This window comes from Brachyistius frenatus, unplaced genomic scaffold (assembly GCF_029030835.1).
Source record: "Brachyistius frenatus isolate BFR_SWC_R1_liver_20210118 unplaced genomic scaffold, ASM2903083v1 Contig_24, whole genome shotgun sequence".
NCBI lineage: Eukaryota > Metazoa > Chordata > Actinopteri > Embiotocidae > Brachyistius > Brachyistius frenatus.
In genome coordinates this window covers 1,991,477-2,014,259 of record NW_027210623.1, presented here as the reverse complement: position 1 = coordinate 2,014,259, position 22,783 = coordinate 1,991,477, and the positions used below count along the sequence as shown (strand labels likewise).

The window sequence follows — 22,783 nt, the reverse complement described above, 5'->3', positions numbered from 1 at the left end:
GGCATTGCTTTTCAGAATTTGGTAGATTATGGTTAGCAATCAGTGAACTTGTAATCAGTGATTTCTCCCACTGTGTTTACAATGAAAATATTTGTTTTTAAAATCTGAATCTAAAACACAGGCAACATTTGCAAAATTTGACAAAAATCTTCTAGACATCTAGTATTTCATCTGGACACTATAATCATTGTTTCATCATACTTTTCACAACACTATTTCAATCTGTAGCCGATTCTAAGATGTTTTTGGGATATGTTTCAGCAGATGGACAAGAAAAAAGTACAATCTTTCCTCCATTATCACCCAGAGCTGCAAAGGAGATGCAGTTTCTGTAATGAAACCTTATTTAATTGAGCCAAATTCTGACCAGAGAAACAAAATCGTTGGCGTGACCCAATTGGCAACCCACCACAACGTCTCCCACTTTGTTTGTGAACTGTCATTTTGAAGCCTCGAGTCTGGCATTTTTGGCTGTGGCCATCTTGTTTTTTTGGAGCCAGAAGTGACCATATTTGGATGAGCTCGGAATGAGCAAGGGTTGGATCTCACTGAGAAGCAGATACCACTGACCACCCGGCTGTCGCGGAAATACGACCGCACTCCAGGAAACCGCCCCAAACATACCGCCCGTTTGAGGCGTAATATCGAATTAATTATGGGATTCTTTTTGGAAGGACGACCAGAACAATGAGCACAAGGAGAACATTTAGCGAATGACGATTGACTTGTGGGAAACAATGTATGGACTTAATATTTGATGGGAGAAGTTAACACTTTTTTTTTGAAAGGGAGTCTCTTGTAGCTAGAGGCTTTTTGGAGCAAACCCCTAGCGGCCAATTTCTTCTTCTTCATCACGTATCTTCCAAACAAATATCTCTGATATTACTCTTCCTCCCTCACAAGTTTGATTGAGCACTTCAGCTTTGTGTGTTATGTTTTAATCATAGGCACTTTTCTCTGGTGTGATGTCAGGTAAAACCCCATGATCCCAACTACACCTCCCTCACACATGCCAAAACAAAGGCAAGGTTTGGAAATGAGGTCAGACTGGTGCTGGTTGCTTTCTTCTCCTGTCCTCCCCCCTTCTTCTCACCCTCCCCCGCTTCTCCCCTCCCCGACCCCCCTCCTTCCTTTTCCTGTTCCCCAGCTAACACTTCCTCTTACAGGTAAATCTAATTAGCTTGCAAGTGGATTGGGTAATCCTCTGTCTGCTGTTTTGTTGGTGTATTGTTTTGTTTGTTTGTCAGGGAGTGTTTGGCATAAACTGAGCTGCCTGTGTTTGATTCCTCTCAGGTGGTGATTAAGAATGGCTTTCAGAGGTCTGCGGTTCTATTGATGTTTCCTCTGCAGCACTTGTGGAAGATGTGTGAATGTTTGTGTGCATGTGCACTTATGTAGGTGTGAGCTCGTGGCTGTTTGAGTCAGTGGGTTCCTGTCTTGTCTTTAAGTAGGTTAAAATGGATCAATAGCAACCGCAGGAAACACTCGCAGAAGAGCAGCGGAGTGGGGTCACCCTTCCTCTCCCTCCCTCTCTTACACACACCTACTTTCTCTTCTTTCTGACCCCCCCCTCCCCCATCACCCACCCAAACTAAGTAGAAGACCACTTACTACACCTTATTGATAGCAATCTTATTAATAATTTTATTCTGGATTTAGGTCATCTAACTGGCCTGATTTTGTTGTGCAGCTTACAGTTTGGTGGGTTCCATATTAACAGCAGTGTGCCTTTCTAGGTCATATTGCCCTTGCTGAGATGTAAACATGTGAGATTAGTTCATCCTGGTTCTTTTCATCTCATTATTATCTATCTGCGGCTCCTTTCATCTTCCTTTCTCTTTTTTGTCCTACTTTACAGCCTCTTTTTTTCTTTTCACAGACATAGAGAACAGATACAATGTCACAGCAGCCTTTTATTAACTTCTTGGAAGAACAACTGCAGAACATCCTTTCTGGATCTTTGTCTGCACTCCACACAGACCTTCTCTCAACCAGCATGTGGGGGTTATAACCTGCCCTTACTCCTCAAAATGGCACTCAATCTTGTTGAATCCTTGTGACCAGAATTTTAAAAGTCTTCAGAATTTCTTGAGCTACTGATGTGAGGGAGAAAAGAATGATGACAGAGGAGGGCATTGAGAGACAAAGAGATTCCAGGAGTTGAACCGTAAATGGATTTTAGAGGGTTTGTCACTGAGGAAGAGGAGACTATCTTTGTCATTTTGTAGATGGCAGTTTTTTTGCTCAATAGGGTGAAGAACTCCAGGAAGATTACCCAGAAAAAAAAATAGATAGACTGAGAGATTTAAGTTTTGTAATTTCTTATTCAAAAGTTTGCTTCAAAAGATAATAACAAAAAATGTTTTCATAGTTTTGGCCAGTTTCATTGTATTTACAATATTAATTCTAATATCTTTAAATATGGGAACATGGCTAATCAGAAGTTTGATGGATGGACAGAGGACAGCACAATTATTACCCCAACTTGGTTTATATTACATGATGACATTTAAGTTACAGTTGAAGGGTCTTAGATGACCTGGCTAAACTCTGATCTTGTTTGCAACCTGTCTGATCACTTGTTCCCAGTGTTCCTAGTTCTCATCAATTAAATAAAGAATAATCCAAAAAAAGACACAATGGTCCTGATCCGGATGATCTGGATACAGGTTTTTTAAGTTTCTCAGTGACCCGCCGGAGGCTAACAAATCTGGCTAAACAATATACATTAAAGGATGTAAGCAATAGGTGTGTGCATCTTGAGTCCTCAATGATCTATGTGGGTAACCTCACCGACAGGTCAGCCTGGGGACGGGGAGCGTAGGGGAAATCCTGTGTGTGTTAGTGATAGCATGTGCTGTGATTGACTGCAACAGGATTACATTTGCTCTGCACCTGCCATTTTCCCAGTCGAGCCTCTGAGCTGGCAGGCCACAGAGAAACTCGTGTTTATCAAGCTAACAACAACATTCAAAATATCTCTCTCGAAGCTAACGAGACATCAAGTTGATTGTGAAAATTGCCAATTCCAGAGTGAATGGATGAGCAGGTATTCATTTACTTTGCCAGCTGAAACAAGTAATAAACAAGAAATAAACAAGAAATAAACCAATGTACTATATCCTTTAGTATGTTAAGTGTTCTGAAAATACTTGTGTTGCACTATACAAATAAAACTGATTGGAATTGTACTGGCTGCTGCCTGGAATTGACTATAATGAAATCAATCTAAAAGGACTCATGGTAGAAAAGAGCTACTATGCATGATGTGTTGTCACTCTTTCCTTTCTACTATGCTGTGATGTGTATAATATACCAGCCCCACATCATGCTGAATGTCTCTCTTAACTTCTTCCCTCAGTTTGTCGTAGTTTGGGATGCAGTCGTCATTATAACTTGGCAAGATCCTGCTTTTCTCACCTCCTGACTCAAACCTGTTTGTTACCCAGATTCTCCACTGAGAAACAGTCTAGTTACTTTTGTGGTCAGTTGGTTTTCATATTGATCTAATCAGCACCAGACTCCCAATCAGGACTGAAGCTGATTAGATCAATATGAAGTGAGAGAATCTTTCTTTAATCAGGACCTGACCTGCTCTTTATTGGGAAAGCAGTAGTCTGTGAAATGGCATAATGGCCTTCAGGCAGGCAGGCAGGGAGGCATGCACGCATGCACACAGACACACACACACACACACACACACACACACACACACACACACACACACACACACACACACACACACACACACACACACACACACAGAAATGACCACTGAGACCTTCTCTGTGCATCCCCTGTGCACTCTTTGCTTTAATTACTTAACTCGGGAGGTCACACTTTTACACACACACACACACACACACACACACACACACACACACACACACACACACACACACACACACACACACACACACACACACACACACACACACACACACACACACACACACACAAAGACGGCGACTGAAGGTGATGTCAGTACATGTGGGATTTTTCAATTTGTTACGCATTCTTTACTCGTTTCTTATTTATAGCTTTACTTAAATATTACTGCAGCTCACAGTTATGAACACTATTTTTGACACTGAGTGCTTGATTTATTTTATAACTTGTTAGCTCAGTCAGAAACATTTTAAGCGATTGTGCTTCAATAAAGGAAAAACCTTGTCAAGCACTCAGCAGTAGTTAAGACTGAAGGACTGAATTCTTTATCCAGTTCCTTTCTTTTTTCTTTTTAGAAGCAGCATGAAACAAGTGCAAACTGAGACAAATGTCCAAAAACGTATGTGGTGTTGAGTCTATGTTCGTGAAAACAGCTGGATCAGGCTTCAGCCAGAAATCCCCTTTACTGTCTAAGTAAGCTGACTTGTGGTGACTGAGACGAATGGTTTTCTCTTTAGTGTTTTACAAGCTCAGCAAACCATTTAGTGACCAGTTATGGCCTGCAGACAGAGGTTAACACCATCTTGGAGAAGAAGACACCCGCTCGGCTAGAAATCCTAAACTAACAGTTATTAATGGTTCATTGATTATTATTAAGTGTTCAACTTCTGTAAAAGGACCCAAAACTCCTTCCATCCTACTTCACTTCTATTTGTGCTCACAGGCTTTCTTTGCGTTTGCATGTCGACAGGGGCCGTAGGGTTGCCCATTACCAGTGTGGAGGTTCGGATTGTCATGAATAATACAATCAACACCGCGATTGTGGAGGGGACTCACAAAGAGACGCAGGTAAGCAATACATTAATAATTGTAAGGGCATTTATCTGCAGGCAGTGGATAGCAGAAAAGCAGAAATACACAAAGAGACCGAAGCAACAAAGACAGCTGAAATCCACAGAACAACTGCAGCAAGTTCTCCAAGATACATGGAACAACATTTCAGCCAAGTACCTTGAAGAACTGTGTGCAGGTGTACCTTCGAGACCTGTTATTTTACAGAACACAAGTGGTCACACCAACTAAATATTGATTTGGCTTTTTTTTTTCCTGTTAACTGCAGTTAGTATAAACTCTTCATGTCATTATATTTGAAAGCATCTTTACTTTACTTTTGGAGCTTTCTGTGCCATCTGATGTATTTATTACTCATGAAAATAGTATTTTGGCCTTCTGCATGCAGGCTGGATTCACTTTACCATTTGTCTTATTGCTGTTCTTGGCTTGTGCATCACCCAGTAATCAACTAGATGGTCATTAAAGCATTATTCTGGCTAATTTAAATAGTCCTAAATGGTCTGTCTTTCTTTCTCTCTGAATATGCTGCAGGTACGTCCAGGTCTGGAGGGCAAAGAGGGGGAGCTCCTGGTGCGAGGTCCATCTGTCTTTAAAGAGTACTGGAACAAACCTCAGGAGACCAGAGAGTCTTTCACTGATGACGGGTGGTTCAAAACAGGTACCAAACCCTCCTATTCTCCTTCTCCTGTTCTTCTAACTCACATCTCAGCGGTGTGCATGTGTTGGGAGTAAATTCTGCCACTAATTGCGACTACATTTTTGTCGTAGGGATTTGCAGGAGGAGGAAAGATGTCAAAAGATGTTTTTCATCTGTGTTGCAGACTGCACTTTCAGGACATGATTTAAACACTTAAAAACCAGGCGGCCAGTCCTGGAAGCACACACACACTTACAAATTGTGTGTGTGTGTGTGTGTGTGTGTGTGTGTGTGTGTGTGTGTGTGTGTGTGTGTGTGTGTGTGCGCGCGCATTTTGGGGGACTATGAGGGAGTGATAAATGGACTATGTGTGTTTTTGGTACTGCAGGGCATTTTTCCTCCTAAGTGGTTGTGACTGCTCTGGGTCTTGAGGAACCAAGTATTGCTCTCTCGCTCTTCCTCTCCCTCTCCCTCTTTAGTGTGTGTGTGTGTGTGTGTGTGTGTGTGTGTGTGTGTGTGTGTGTGTGTGTGTGTGTGTGTGCGTGCGTGCGTGCGTGCGTGCGTGCGTGCGTGTGCGTGTGTGTGTGTGTGTGCGTGCGCGGTAGCACAGAGGGAAGCTGTCATCAGAAGCTTTCTCTCCCTGCAGCCCAGCACTTTTCTGTTTGCCCCTTACCCCCCCCTCTCCCTCTTACCCCCCCACGCTTTACTGCAAAGCCACCAGGAGACAGGCATTAGGTTTGCATGGGGGAGGCTGAGGGGTTTCAGGAGGGAGAGCAGAAGCAATTGGAGCTTTGAATTGTCATGTAGACGACAGGAAATAAGAGCCAGAAGCAAAAGAGTGAGGAAGTATTGAGCTTGGAGATGTGGTGCTGGAGGGGTTAGAAAGAGTCAGCTACAAAGGCTGAGAGTGGGGACGGACAAGGTAGGGATGGGGAGCTGGTGGTGGTGGAGTGGGATGAGTGGAGGAAGGGGGGCAGCAAGGAAGGAGCGAGTGATGGAGAGCGAAGCAGGGCGAGGCAGTGGGAGAGCAGGGCAGAGTGTGTTTAATTGGCTTTGCAGGCTGGAAGGACAGAGATCCAGAGCACAGCACGTTGCTGTCACACTCCATTACAGCCACTGGCCACATAATGAGAGCCTGTGCAATCAGCTCCCCACAGACCGGTCCCTCAAGCCGCACACACACACACACACACACACACACACACACACACACACACACACACACACACACACACACACACACACACACACACACACACACACACACACACACACACACACACACACACACACTGTGGACTACTCGGTAGGAAGCTATCAAACACGAGCTTTGCCCACCCAGCTGCCTGTGTTCCCTAATTCCAGCTTCAACACACACATACACAGGTGTGAAGTGGGAGGAGGTTTGGGGCATGCAGGGTTCCAGGAGTGAAAGACCTGTTTATTTTTTTGCTTTGATAACGTGAGGTAGAAATTGAAGCAATTTCAAAATACAACTCTTATCGTTGGCATCAATGATTCAAACATGAGCAACTGAGTTGTAAATCTGTTGTTTTGGATTGAAAACTCAACTCGGGTACGAGCCGGAGTCCTTATAAATAGCACCAGCCTTACCAATCAATCAGTTTACAGGTGTTGGGGAGCACTACTGCATACATTCAAAACTTTATAAAGCCTGTAGTGGCTTCAGAGCTACGTGAAATCTGATAAACTGCATGACTTTATGCGATGTCAGCATTGGTTGGGTCAGCAGACTACAAAGGGAAAAAAAAAATAGGTGGGCGTAGAATTGGAAATCAGCTTTCCAGAACTCCTCCCATCTCTGCTCCAGTGTCACCGGTCCTCGAACACACCGTGTCTGTGTGGTGTGTAGCGCAACGTCCCGAGTTTCGTTTTGGTGCACATCTTGACAAGTTATTGACGAGTATCCACACAGCCTGCATGAGGCGCACATCTCAAGCGCGAGTCATTCCTCAAGTCTGCGGCGCATCATCTCGAGAACAGACGAGATGCCCATTTGTCACGTGTGCGGTTTCCAGCAAAAATAGACCGGAAAAAAGAGGTGCGAACATAGTTCATCATGTAGATCATAGTAGAAACCTGAAGTCGGCTCTGATTATATAATGTAACAGGCGTTCTTCTGGTGCTCTCTCCTCTGACTGTGTGTCTCGCTCTGAAAGAGTTTAATCAGAAATCACGTGCCTGCTTTTTGGTTACAACTCTCAACCAAAGTCAATAATATGTCAAACTGTTCTTTTATGTTGGTTTAATTTCACATTATTGGTTAACATTAGCTTAATCTGGTTAATATCCTTATCCAAGTGACTGAAAATATGATTTCATTTAAACTGATGACTGCATAAACCTCAACTACAGTTTCATTATCGTGAGTCTGTGTCATGAAACTTTGAGAATATCAGTGAAAGAAAACTTTGAAATGGGACTTTATAGTGGGGAAAAAATGTTTTGTCAGCCGGCAACTGATCTCACTTCACAACTCTGCACACGCAGTGTGACATGCTGATGACTTATAGAGGCGCATACTCATGTGGACAATACACTCCCACACAAGTTACTCCTGTCCACACAAACCCTCCCGGTGTGGATACCTGAGGGGCAGAAGAGTTAGATGGGGACTCCTTGCACTTAACTCTCTTTTTAGCCTTCCTACCGTCTCTCTCACACTCGTACCCTTTCTACCCTCACACCTGCTCCCTGTTTCACACGGCACCTGTTTCTCTGACACCGTCTCCTTCTCACACTCCAGCTTTCACTTACTAACGCCGGGCCAATCTCCCGTCACCTTCCCATTGAGCTTTCCGTATCTCACTTTTTCTACATTCACCAGGATTTGACCGTCAGGTCAGCGAGGAAAGATGACTACTGCTTTTCAGGTAGATGCCTAATAAGATACATTGTTTTGGACTCTTGCTATCAAAACTATTATTAAACATGAATTAAACATTATTATGTTAGCTTTCCTATGAATTCCAAACCTATCACATCAATAAGATGATAATTCAGATATGCCCATCTAGACATGCAGTATCTAAGATATACTGAATAAGTTAAGGTATGATGGAAGAAATGTTCAGTGTTTGTTCATTGCTTCTTTAATATATGTAAGCACAAAGATTGTTTTAAAAATTGCTAAATCTGAAATGATCTGCAGTTTTTACTTTATTCAATAAGTACCTCAGGCCACTACATCCACCACCTTAACTTTTACATTTTGCGAGATGAGCCGGCAGCATTGCTTTGAGGTGGATGAAACAAAATTCTTTCAAATCTTTTGCAGATGAGGATGTTAGTTTTTTTTTCGTTTTTTTTTTTTTTAAAGACTTTGCTCTGTGTGGCTGACACAAAGAGGAAGATGAAGTCTGAGAAGAAAATATAGCTCATAAAGGAGACTGACAGGCCAATAGGAAGAGGAGGCAAAGGAGAGACGGGCAAAGAAAAGTGAAGTTTAAGAAGTGGAGAATATGTGAGAGTTTGGATCAATACGTTCTCAGCTGGCCAAAGGTGTCTTCTAGTGCGAGCAGGTGCTGTGCAGGATGATTGGCAGCTCTATCGGGAAGCTGTCACCGCAGCATTCTTTCCACTCATCTTCACAAAGATCTCTGAGCACAACGATCCCCCCACCCCCCTCTCACTTTTTTTTAATCCCCTTTCTGTTCTCTGCGGTACAATCTGGGTTCAGCTTGAGTTGACAAGATTGTAAAAGCTTTTGTTGTTGGATGTGATGTAGAACAAGCAAGTCGCGGTCAGCAGAGGTGAGAAAAGAGCAAGACACAGAGTGAAGGTGGTGCAGCAGATTTGGATTTAGTTTGTGCCGACCAAACCAGGAGAGCCCTGTACTCCTCCTAGAGCGGATTATGATGTTCAGAAGATTAATGATATTTATGAATACATAAATTAGTAAGGACTTGTGGGAAGAGAGGGAAGCTTAGGCATTAGCAGTCTCCAAATTTTGCATTTCAGTGGCGACTGAGGAGTGTTGCTTGTAGGAGGCTGTGTGGAGGAACTTGTGCTTGGGGGCTGACTATTATCCCTGCCTTATCAGAGGATTAATTATTTATTTAATTGGCTGGGAGAGACTCAGGGGCAGAAATGTTAACAAGAGGGTTAAATGTTTGTCGTTTTGCCTCAGTTTCACACTCCTAATGGCGTATTCCCCCAGAACCTATTAATGTGAGCCAAATGAATCCTCTAAGAGCTGGAATTAGCAGTCAGTGTGGCAAAATGTATTTTGATTTAGTTTGTTGTTGGTCATCTGCCAGAATCATATTATGAACATACTGTATGTTGATGCATTGTTGAGGTTTATGTTTTACACATTTCAGAATCAAACAGTTTCATTTGGCACAGCGTGAGTGTTGTAGTACATCCCATTGAGTGTGTGTGTGACCCGGAGAGCTGTAACCCCGGCTGTAAAGGTGAGCTTCAGGTCTGCAGGGTAGATTGTCAGCAGACAGAGAGAAGTGTGGCTCATATCCTGCAGAGCCATCACTAGTTATTTGCACATCGCTCTTTTGCTCCCAGCTGTGCTCTCCTCTTCCCCGCCTCCGTCCCTCTCTGTGTTCCCAATGTCATATTTCACCCCAAGTTACATTGTGTCCTCCTAACGCCAATGTCAGAGCTCCCTGTGGGATTCAGTCAACACCACCCCCCCCAACCCCCCGCAGCACTTTGTTCAAACCAGCCATCCCTATAACATTTACAGCCGAGATGTCAGCACGTGGTGGGGCTTGTTTTACGAACACCAGTTGCAGGTAAATCTAGTTAAACACCGCTTCCTCTGAGCCACAAAACTCCAGGAGTTGTTGGCCAACTGTTGGAGCAGCCGGCACTTTCCTGTGTTTATTTTCAAACATTAAAAAGTTAAGTCTCAAACACTTCCAATTACCCTTCCTTCTTTTATTCCTTTCTTCTATAGTTCAGTCATCTGTTGTGGTGAAAAGCAAAGAGACTAAAGGTGCTGTGACTCCAAAATAAAAGCAAGAGCAAGTTTTGAAATGTGCTTCACTCAGACATATCACAATCATCTTGTGTTTTCTGGAGTGTCTCGGTTGAGATCAGATTGGTGTGATTCAGTGCCGAGTAGGTGCATGTAAACAGCCGTTAAATAGTGTCCTTGATGAACATGGCAGATCTGAGACAGACATCAATCCTCGAGTTCAGCCTGTTATCTGCTGTGGGAAAGGCAACCTAGCAAGGAATATAATCAGTAACATTAACATAAAGCAATTCAAGCTCCTTTAATTGCATTATATTAAACAAATTAGATCACTCATCCAAGTGCAAAGTGCTTTCTTGTACCGTATTAATTACTAAAAAAAGGAGCCATGACAAAAGTTAAGGATGATAAATAATGTCAGAGCTGAGATTTCACTGCTTGGCTGTCTGTTATTCATCCTCATTAACTCTTCCATCTCGACATCGGGGCTTTAATGTGGAACATTAATATTCATATATGCTAAGTGTTTACAGTCACTCTGAGAGGAAGCATGACTCGCCCTCAGACCTCTCTCATCTTTGTTAGATAAGGCTCTCCTTTCCGCAGTGAGAGGAGGGCGCTCAGTTTTAACCTGCTGTGTGACAGTTCAGGTTATGCTGAATGTGATGAAAGACCGTGACTCCACTTCTCAGAGGTGAAGCGTCTCCTCATCGCGCTCGCGGTCCAACACTTCAGCGATGCTTGTGTGGAGGCATCACCAAACACGTGTCATACGGCATCTCTAAAATGTGAACTTTGCAGAAGGAAAAACACTTTCAGAGTTTTTGGCTGACTCTTTGGGTTTTAAAAACTTTGTATTGCAATGCTGAGGTGTATTCAGAGGACCGGGCTACACTGTCGCTCAAGGGCACTTATTTAAAAATTGAAATACAGCTATCAGCTTCACAGCAGCCTGCCTGTCTGTCTTCAGCAGTGAAGACAGCGGTAGCAGGTCAAAGAGGGGCTATGTGCTGCTATTACCTTTACAACATGTGCAACTTGACGCTTTGAGGACAGCAAGGTGACTTTGATTTTATGGATTTGGATCATCCCCCTAACCATTAGCCTGGAAACTGGTTTTACAGCAGATATATGACAAATATATACAGATATATTAATAGATGGAGAATAAATCACTCGCTACTATGTAGGCAAATTATTTTCAGCAGATTTAGTTTTGTTTTTAGAGGATTTAGAGCTTTACTGCTAACTTTGACCTGTAAAATCCTAACAACATCGTATGTAATGTTATATTATGAAAAGCAGTCCTGACTTCTGCAGTGTCGAGTGTAGCTATGGCAACAGCTCGACAATTAAGTGGCTTTAAAGATCCAATTTTTTTTGGTCAGTTTTGTCAAATGTTGTTGAAAAGAACAGAAGAGTTCACAAACATTTAATGACACAACTGAATTCTTCCCAAAAAAAAAAAAAATACAACTGTGAAAATAATCTACAGTCTTAGTTTAGGGAAAGAACAGCGTGGCAGTTTAGTTGTGAATAGATTAATATTTCATAAACTCTAATTTAAAGTAATTTATTACATGTATTCATTCCATACTTTTCTTTTTTCAACGTAATAATGAAGGGAGACTGAGACAGGTGTGTCAATATGTGTTTGTGTATCTTTGTGTAGCCTGAAATTGAAATTAATATTATTATTATTATGTATTTCTTTGCCACACCCTACGCACAGATGAAAGTGTGTTTCTTACTTCTTTTCTTTTTTTTTTACCTATTAAGTGCGAGCCAGAGTGAGATAATAACGTGAATGTGGACACCTTTTCATTTTATCACTCAAAGTGTGAACTTTACGGGAAGGTAAATGCCAGCCACATCTCCAGGGTTGAATGGGGTGTGCATACAAAAACAAGCACACGGTACTTCGATCAAGGTCGCACTCAAATCACGTTGAATTACAAACACTTATTTCTGTCTATTTCCATAACAGCAGAAATCTGTTGTCAAGCTTGAAGGTCCTGGTAAACTAATAGATGACTTCTGTCACCTCCACACAAGCTGTTTTGGTGAATTTTTAGTTGCCTCTCTCCTTCCCTGACACCTCTTGCAGTGATGCTAGTGGCAGCAGGCTGAAATGTTTTTGTGATGTTGGCCTTTGTCATATGTCACAGTCTGCCCTTTTCTTTCACTCGCTTTTTGTCTCAGAAAAGCAGCATGTCCAGACTCCGTCTGTGTGCCTGAGTGCAGTTTTAAATAGGTGTGGAACAAGTCCTCTACACAGTTACATTTTTGCCAAGGCACAGACAGCATTAATTACAGCAATTAATGATTTATGAAAATCTTTAAAAATACCCCACAGTTACTTTTTAATCTTGTCAAATCAGATATTATATTTTCCTGAGGTAACGGAAATGGTAGCATCAGTGTGGAGCCCCCCGTTCTGCTTCCCTGCCAACTCTTGAGTGTTTGTTGAGTGGGTACTCGGGGAGAGAGGCAAACAGTTTGTTTGACGGGTAACGAGCCACCAGCCCGCTGCAGCCTGGAGGATCTTACCTGTCTTTTCTGGGCTAAATTTAGTACATCGCATATAGTCTAGCAACTAAATATCAAATAGATGTTACATGTTTAGAACTGTGTTTACATCCTGGCATATATGTGTTTTTAATTTTTTTTGGTTTTTGTTAAACAGTGTTTAGAGATGTGGTTACCTGTTACTGTAAAGGATTATATAGCTGTTTATGTTCATGGCTGTATTAGAAAGCCATGTTATATGAATGTCACTTTAAAATGTTTTGAGTTGGCTTCACAGCTGGTTGAACCACTTTTCTTATTTTTTTTCCTTCAGATTATTCAATATACTGCGGAGTCTGTATACAATGCCATGTCACTGTGCAGACCTGTTTGATTTTACAAAAAAATGACTGCATGGATGAAGGTCAATCCTTTTTTATAACAAAAATTATTCTTAAGGCACTTTTTGCTTTACGGTTTGCAAATCACTCTCGCTAGGATTATTAAAGCCGCTGATAACAGACTTCTCTGCACAATGTTTTTTTTTTCCATTAAAAAAATAATAATTAATGGATTAAAATAATTTGGTGTTAATTTTCTGCTGTTTCAGTTAGCCTGTAAAGAGGATGTGTTCTGCAGAACCAAGTAATGTCATTTTCTTGTTTTCTGAAAGACATCACAGAAGTTTTCTCTGCCCTCCATCCTCAGTTAAATTCTTGATCTGTTCCTATTTCTTTCTTTCTTTCTTCTTTTTTTTTCCACACTGTGTGCCTTCACTTTCTTTAATGCCTCAGAATGAGATGAAAGCCCAGTGCAATTAGGCTTCTTATCGTTTTAATTAAGAAAGCCATTCGGCCATATCTGCCTCAGACGCCATAACACATAATGGTAGAGAGTCTCTGATGCCTGAAGTAGTGATTGTGTGTGTATGCATGTGTTGTGTGTGAGTACATACAGTATATGTGTGTGTATGTACGTCCTAGTAACACAGTTCTTGACAATCTCTCTCCCACCCTTCTTTCCTCTTTTATCAGTCTGAGTTCTCCAATCACTATTCCCACTTGTGCGTCTCTCCAAACATGCTGTTCCATCCCTCGTTATTGCCTTCTCCTCAAAGAGACAAGGTCAAAGAGTCCTGTATAAGTACTGCAAACTCAATTCAACTGTGTTGACTGAGTGTTTCTTTTCAACCCTTTTGTCAAAGATTGCTTCATTAATGCGGTTTCCATCCTTTACGCTTAAACATTTGCAGCCAGATGGACGGATTTTATGGTATTTTTATCTGTTTTAGCTCGTACGTACACACGCAGGACACACTAACAGCTTATCAATGTGCATGTAATGGCTATTTTCTCAGATCTATTTGCATAAGATGAGAGCGCTACATGGTTGTCACCAAATTATTCCGGCACTTCTTTTTTTTTTTTTCTTTTACCCCTCATCCAAAAGAGGGGGAGAAGAGAGGGAACTGTAAGTACCCTGATAGTGGTGTTAACAACCATCTGAGCTCCTCTACTCCCTCCTCTGCTCTCTCCCCCTCTCCCTCCATCCTCCCTCTCCTCCCCCCGTTACCCCGGCCTATCAGTGCAGAGCAGTGGTCTGTGAAGAAATTCCCAATATCTAAATTTACACACTGTATCAATCTTGTTTAATAGACTGGAAAGCTTATAGCCGGCGTGGCAAGCCGGCAGAGAGGGCAGCGGTGATAAATTGTCGGTGTGCAGGCGACAGCCGCCCGTGATGTATAATGAAATATTTATGATTTATCCCAGCTAATAAACTGAAATGAAGTGCATGATGTATGGGAACAGATGGGCCCTCTATTGATGCTGAGGTGGAGAAGCAAGAGGGGGAAGAGGAGACAGGGAGATAGGTGGAGAGAAGGAAACAGGAGATATGATGAGAGATGTTTGAGAGGTAGTAAGGGGAAAAAAGATAGGCCTAAAAAAAAAAAACAGTTGTTTGTGTTTGGCTGACACTGAAGCAGGAGAAACTAAAACAGTGGGCATATAGGTAAGATAGATGAAGGGATGCAGGGCTAGAGTATGGAGAACAAATGAGATTAAATGATGGAATAGAGGACAGATGGAAGATGGCAGTAAAAACAGACCACCATCAAAATATAATCCCTCTCCTACAACGCTTCACCGTGTTGATTCCCGGTGAGGCGGGCGGTTGTTTTCTTTTATTGACTCCATATTTCAGGTGTTTCCCGCTGTGGACGCACAGCTTCACCTTAAACGCTCCTAACAGAGCTGTACCAGGCATTTTAGAAATGTTGAGGTAATGAGTGCAACGACGAAATAAAGGAAGAGTTCAACATTTTAGGAAATACACTTTACTTTTGTCGTTGAGATGTGGATGATAAGATTGATAGCACTAATACCACTCTCTCGTCAATTTGAAGCTACAGCCAGCAAACCGTTTGCTAAGCAGGGACAGACAAAGGCAACAAAATCTGTTCACCAGCTAACACTCACTGACTAACATGTTGCACCTTGTTTGTTTTAAACAAAAACCAAAGTGTGAAATCGACCAATTTTTTTGTTTACGGGGTTTATGGATGGCAAGAAAAGCTGTAATTTCCTGGACTTTCCCGCCGGTTGCCTGGCAATGTCACAGTAACAACAAAAAGAAAAGCTCTTAAACAATAACTTTTAAAATTACATGCGTGTTAATTTAACTATTAAATTATAATTTCAAAAAAAATCGGATACGTGTACAGCGGTCAAAACATCCTTACATTGTTTTTAATTCTGGTTGGAAAATAATGAATCATTTTGGTTATATGGTTCAACAAATTAATTCTTTATCATATTTTTTTATGTGGCCTATTTTTTTGTTACGTGTTTTACCCAGGTAGTAACAAATAGTTAGACTGCCCCTCTACGATGTAGTGCTTTGTTGCAGGAAAATGTAGTACTAATTTAAAAAGAAGCCGAAAAACAGAAATATGATACAAAAAGTAATTTATTGAATCAAAATAGTAAAACGATGTATAAGTAGTGGAGAAGTAACGTATGGATAAGCATAGATATGGTTCTATGCATGTTGTATGGTGGAGAAGGTCCAACAGACAGAGGAGGATATAGTAGGTTGGAGAAGATGCCAGGAGCCCAGAGAGAGTCAGACGAAACACAATTATGTTTAAAAGAGCTTACTGTCTATTTGTATGCAATTGTGAAATCTCCTCATATAACTAAAACCCCCTAATTTACCAAGACATTGCAGATAAATTGTCTTCCACCTCTGATACTGTAGGTACAACCATGGCCTCTGTTCCTGTCCTTCACTGACCTCTCAGTCCAACCCTCCGTCTCAAACTACAACACCTCGCTTAACTTCATCACGGTGTCTCTCACACACACGCACGCACGCACACACACACACACACACACACACACACACAGACACACAGACACGCACGCACGCACACACACACACACACACACACACACACACACACACACACACACACACACACACACACTCTCGGTACCAGCTGTGGACGCACCACCTGTAATAATCCAAAAGGACATCTTCCTGTTCCTTCTTTTCTTCCCTCTTCTGTCCATTTTTCTCCCCCTCTGTCTCTCTCCACTCATCCATAGTGACCCATTTCCTCTGCTCGTCATCCCCAAGCCCAGCTGCGCCCCTCATCCCACATACTGTACTCATCCTCCCCCACACCTGTCCCCCAGACACCTATGTGTGTGTGTGTGTGTGTGTGTGTGTGTGTGTGTGTGTGTGTGTGTGTGTGTGTGTGTGTGTGTGTGTGTGTGTGTGTGTGTGTGTGTGTGTGTGTGTGTGTGTGTGTGTGGTGGATCTTAAACACTCATCCATCCACTGCACTTTCGCTGTCACACACACACACACACACACACACATACACACACCTAATGTTCAACCAAGTTTAACCTATATTCCTTGTATCTAGTCATAAAGGGAATTTACTTACAAATGCTGGCAGGTTTTTTGGTTTTGTTTATTGATTTTCCCCCAGATCCCAAAGAGACCATTAATAGCTGCTAACAGTTAACGCTCCATGTTGTCTTGTGGCAAGCAGAGTTCAGGATATGCTTCATGTAATCGAAAATGTATGTGAAGAAAATACTAAAAAGCTGTAGTTTAGAGGAGATGGGTTGTGTTAAAGAACTAAAATAAATTCCCAGTTTTTTAAATCAACCCATCCATCTTTTACCTTCCTCATGAACAAAAGTCATGTGGCATGAACAATATGATTTTTTTTCTCATTATTGATCATCCCCCAACTCTTTGTCTGGGCATGTTTTAGGGGACACGGCGGTCTATAAGGACGGAGTGTATTGGCTTATGGGCCGCAGCAGTGTTGACATCATCAAGAGTGGTGGCTACAAGATCAGTGCCCTCGAGGTGGAGCGTCACCTTCTGGCTCATCCAGACATTATCGGTAAGAGTGCGCTTTAAGTGGCAGGTCAATTTTTGGTCGACACAGTAACATACATCACTTTCAGTACAGCTTAGAATCTCCCGACTCCAAAACATCGCTGCAGAGGACAATGATCCTAAACGTACAGACAAGGCAGATGATGTTTTTTTTATGACTGCTCTTGACAGTCCCCTTAAATTGATGTAATACGGGGAAGATGTCCTACAGTTTACTTTCTATGCACGTGAACGCCATCGAAGGCAGCAACACAACAACAAAAATGCAAGATGGAAGAATGAAAGTGGCTGAATCTGAACAACAGAGTGTCTGATTGTTGTGGTGTTTCATTTTTAGATGTGGCTGTGATCGGGGCCCCCGACGCCACATGGGGTCAGAAAGTCACGGCCGTGGTGCAGCTGAGGAAGGGTCAGAGTATGACCTTGCCACAATTGAAGACCTGGGCAAGGTAGATCATCTTTCCTTTGTAGACACTGCTAGTTGGTTTACTCTCCAATGAAATGAGTGTTGTTGTGTGTGTATATGCTTCCCAAATGATGCTAATATTATGCCAGTTTAATATAGATAGGTTGATGGGTTACAGTGTTTTGCACACAAGCACTTAAGTAGGGAATAAGCTTTAAACACACGCATATAAACCTGCATTCTTCAGTCTAACAATGTGTTGATCTAGATCGCAGCACTACATGACAAGCAAATACATAGTCCTTATTCCTGGTGGAAGAATAATTGATGATTACTTGGATTTGCAATGTTAATATCGCAATTTGATCATTTACTTTGTACTTGTCAAAATGGAGGATAACATGATAATAGAACTGCAACTATTAGTCAATTAATCAATTAGTCAAGTGACAGAAAATTAGTTGCTAATTATTTTGTAATCGATTGTTTTGAGTCATTTTTTTAAGAAAAATTAAAATATTCCAGTTTCTTAAATGAAAAACCTTTTCTGGTTCCTTTAGTCCTCCTTGATAATAAACTGAATATTTTTTAGTTGAGGACTGTTGGTTGGGACAAAACAAGACGTTTTAGTCTACGGCCCGGGCTTTAGGAAACAGTGCTCAACATTGTTCATTATTTTCTGACATTTCAAAGACCAAACAGGTAATAGATTAATATGGATATTAAAAATAATCATTATTTCTAGCCTTATATGTATCTGTGATAAGTTTTCAGGGTTATAAAATTATTTCCCACAGTTGCAATGTTTTGGTGTTGAGTAAGGCATAAAACTCATGGAAAATTACTGTGAACTGGTGTTTCCCTCAAATATCATTTAATCATCTTACAAGTATAACAACACACCCTCATAAACACCTTTGTTTCAAATTAAAAGCTTTCTCGTGTTTCATGCACAGTCCAACTATATACTACATTTTGACCTGTTCTTGTTTAAGCAGTTTTTGGGCTTTTTTTTTTTTTTTTTACTGAATAAGCACAAAGGGTAACACCGCCAACCACTGGACCACCTGCCACCTTTAAAAGTGCTTCGCAAACGCAGGTGGACTCCAAACTCGTACCACCAGCGAGACTGTGACCTGAATAACTTAAAACCACCATCCATCATCCTGAATTCACAAAAACAAAACACAAAAAGATACCATATCCCATTATTGCAAAAAAGGTCTGACCCTGTCTTAGGGAAATCTTATTATGCTGATTCAAAAAGACAATCGGCTCTTTGTCTGTCCTGTGGCAACCAAATGGATGCTCGTAAGTCAAACTATCTCCGAACAGTTTGCCACACATATCCCCAGTGACTGGCCCTGAAGACCTCAGATCAATAAGAAAGGATGTGAGAGAGAGAGAGGCCAGTGATGGACTAATGAGGAGAGCAGAAAGGAAGACAGGGGATGAAAAAGAGGAAGATGTGGGGGAAGCAAACAAATAATTGTTACGGAGGGCTTTGTCTTACGAGCTATCCGTTTTTTCCCCTCGTTTTCTAAATGTCAGTGGAGTTTATTTTGTCTAGTGCAGACAGTTACTGGTGACATGCAACCCTCCACACTGCAGTGACACAACATTCCTCTGTTCCCTCCTCCTTCTCTTTACTTTCCTGCCATCTGGTTTTGTACTGCACACTATCCTTTCTACAACCCACCACTGGCATTTGTTCACATCCCTGAATTCTGTGAAATGTTGTGTGTGTGTGTGTGTGTGTGTGTGTGTGTGTGTGTGTGTGTGTGTGTGTGTGTGTGTGTGTGTGTGTGTGTGTGTGTGTGTGTGTGTGTGTGTGTGTGTGTGTAAGTAATCAAGGGTGCACACTTGATAGTTTTAGTGTAACTTCACACCGCTGGTCACTTCCTGTAGGTCGACTCTCTTCTCAGCCGGTTCCCGGAGCTTCCTGTTCAAACTGAGGCAGAAGCCAATCAGCTGTTTAATACGCCTCGTAACGGTGCGCAGTGTTGTGACGTCATCCGTATGTGATGGTCCCCGTTATTAAAAATAAAAACATTTAATCATAAAAGACACAGCGAGCTATTTGTTGGGCTCAGCGAAGGAAAAACATACTTTTTTCTGTTTTGTTTTCTGCCACTTTGTTGAGACACCGTTGATTTTTGTAACTTTTTTGCACACATTTTTGTTGTTTGTTGGTACCATTTTTCTACTTGTAAATATTTTTTTTTTTCTGCCAATCTACACTTCTGGGAGACGATCACAACAAATGTCACCATCACTCTACCTACGACGACACCATGTTTTTTCGTGATCTGAGGGCTGTGATTGAACCCCGCCACAGCGTGTCAGGGCTGTAGGCTCCATATGGCGTAAGGATGTTCGTTTCTGTGGCCTGCTGGCTCAGTATGGTAGATAACTGCTGCTGCCCGTGACTCAGGTTAACACATACACACGCATGTACAGTGTTTGCAGCCAGCGGTGCTGCCAGCGGACAGGCAGTGCCCGCTGCCGAGGCCGGGGTGTAAGAAGGGGGTAGGGGGGGATAAAATGAGACATAAACAAGTAGATGGATGCTCACTCTTCAGTGCCCTGGCTTCAGCTGTCAGTCTGAATCTCTATCACACCCTCCGTGCCCCCACATTGCCTTGAACACAAACACACACACACACACACACACACACACACACACACACACACACACACACACACACACACACACACACACACACACACACACACACACACACACACACACACACACACACACACACTGCCCGGGAGAAATTGGTGACACGAGGCGAGTCCCGTTACAGAGACGTGTATGTATGCACATATACTCACTCACACTTTACTTCACTGAGTCAGAGAGACGGAGACATCTGCTGAAAAGAGTGTTTGATGGCAACCGCATGAGTCATTATGCTCAGTCGCGCTACAGGAACGCACACACGCACACTTATCCACAAGCAAACAAACAAACTAGGTTAGAAGATAATAAAAAAAGCTCCAGGCTGTAAGACTTGACGTAACAACCAGGCACTCAAAACGGAAAAAATAAAACACTTTTAATTATCCCAGCCTTCTGTTTTCCCTTTTATTATTATTATTATTATTTTTTTAATTTCATCTCACAGTGATTATATTGTTTTGTGCGAACGGAATTGTCTGTGTCTGGAAGGCGAATTGTGGATATTAGGGAGGAGAGTCGCAGAGTGTATGAAGGACATTTCTTATCTCGACTACTCTGCCACAGGGCTTGCCTTTGTTTTGCAATTGTTGTCTGTTTTTGTTTCCTTTTTTGTTGTTGTTGTGTTACGTGTCCTTGTGCATGTCTGTGTCTATTTAGCCTTTGTGTTTCTCCTTCTAAACAGTCTACAGTGTATTAACACCGGTGTTTCTTGCAGAAAACACATGGCGCCCTACATCATTCCTACCGGCCTGGTGCTGGTGGAGGAGATACCGAGGAATCAGATGGGAAAGGTCAACAAGAAGGACCTCCTGCGACACTTTTTTCCATGATTGGACAATTTTGATATGTGTGACAACGTACAGATTCCTGTTTAAAGAACTGCAGGTCACTTCCTGGCTGTCCCGATCTGGTTCTTCCAGTAAATCAGACAAACGTTGCAGACAAGTATGCGCAGGGAATTCAAATGTATAGATAAATACCGTATGGAAAGTGAATCAAACTCTGAGGTAGCTTAATCTCGACTGCAAACACAGCTATAAAGGTAATTCTATTACTTTGAACGCCAATTATTCCAAGCATTGTTTCATTGATAACTGTATAAGAGAGTTCTGGAAATGATCACTTTGATATGTAATTAGTTTGAAGCAATCTGACAGAGCTCCATCAAGAGGACAGAAAGTTTGTGCTCAACTGAGCTGCAAATCAATTTATCAACAAAATATCCAAATTAGCTGAAGTCCCAGTTTAGTACGACATACTGTGGGAATTCTTAGCCTGTTTAGTGTCTGCAGTATGTTCACACTGGACCATGGCAAAAGTAAGTAGTCAAAACAGCCCGCATACACAGTAAAAATATGACACCTTTGTCCCACAGTGGGATGTGAATGGAGAGTTGACAAAACTGGAACAAAATTGAAAATGTTATTCGATTTCTCAGGTGATTTTCTTTAGTGTTGACTGTGACTCTTCTGCCACAGTTTGTTGATATCTTGTTTACTAACTGCAGAAACAAAAGATTATAGTGTGTACTGTATAAAATGAGTATGTACTAAAGGACTGGGGTGAAACGTGATATTGTTCCTTTGAAGTCCATATCCTTGTTTCCGTAGTGTTTCCACCCAGCAAAACTGTGGCATCAGATGGGAACAAATAGTTTTGGCTTCTGATAAATAATCACACGCACCACAAACAGGATTTCAAATTGTTCTGATAAGAATGTTTAAACGCAGCCTTGAGAACTCCTGTTGGTGTAATTTGATGTTTCATTGATGGAAATGGTGTGATTAGAGAATATAGTGTTAATGGTAGACGGGTGTGACCGCAATCAAAGATCATGGTTAATTACACCTGCATTAAACAAAATAAAAGATAATGTGGTGGTAGAACAGAAGAATTGATCAACTTTGAAAACACTGTCAGGTCTATTAGCTTCACTTTAAATAACAGTGCTTATCTGAAAATTAAAAAGTTTTATAAAACTTTAAATGAAAAAGTGTTGCAGAGAACTACTTTTTCATAGACCGCAGTGTTGTTACACGTGTTTTCCGTGTGCATGTGTGTGTCTGCAGCTGTGGTTACACAGGTGTGATGAGAGCCCGAAGGCGGATTCTCTAGCAAGGCACAACACCACAGCTGGATGCCCCGCTCTCCATCTGACTAACCCTCTCGCTCCGCTCGCTCTTCTCACCTCTCATCCTTTCTCATCTCCATTTCTCCAATATTTCGCCTCCTCTGTCTTCATCACAAGTCACAACAGATTGCAGCGGCACTGGGAAAAACTTGACTGTGAGACTCCTTTTGAATGAGCCCTGGCACGCTGCCAGAATAGGCAGAGAGTGCATGCAGAGATGAAAGGGAAGCCGCAGAGAGGAGGAAAAATATAAAGCAGGACTGTCAGACAGATTGGAGCCTTAACAAGAG

At 41.9% G+C, this 22,783-nt stretch overlaps 1 protein-coding gene across 1 annotated transcript in view; it reads left to right on the top strand.

Moving 5' to 3' along the window:
• The window catches only part of acsf3 (acyl-CoA synthetase family member 3), a 34,272-nt gene extending 12,337 nt beyond the window's left edge, over positions 1–21,935 (top strand). The window contains exons 6-10 of the mRNA XM_069697721.1: positions 4,640–4,737; positions 5,275–5,401; positions 17,140–17,274; positions 17,608–17,719; positions 21,078–21,935. Coding sequence (XP_069553822.1) covers positions 4,640–4,737; positions 5,275–5,401; positions 17,140–17,274; positions 17,608–17,719; positions 21,078–21,192 — 587 coding nt within the window. The 3' untranslated portion in view covers positions 21,193–21,935. The remainder of the gene's footprint in view (positions 1–4,639; positions 4,738–5,274; positions 5,402–17,139; positions 17,275–17,607; positions 17,720–21,077) is intronic.
• Positions 21,936–22,783: the final 848 nt, after the last annotated feature.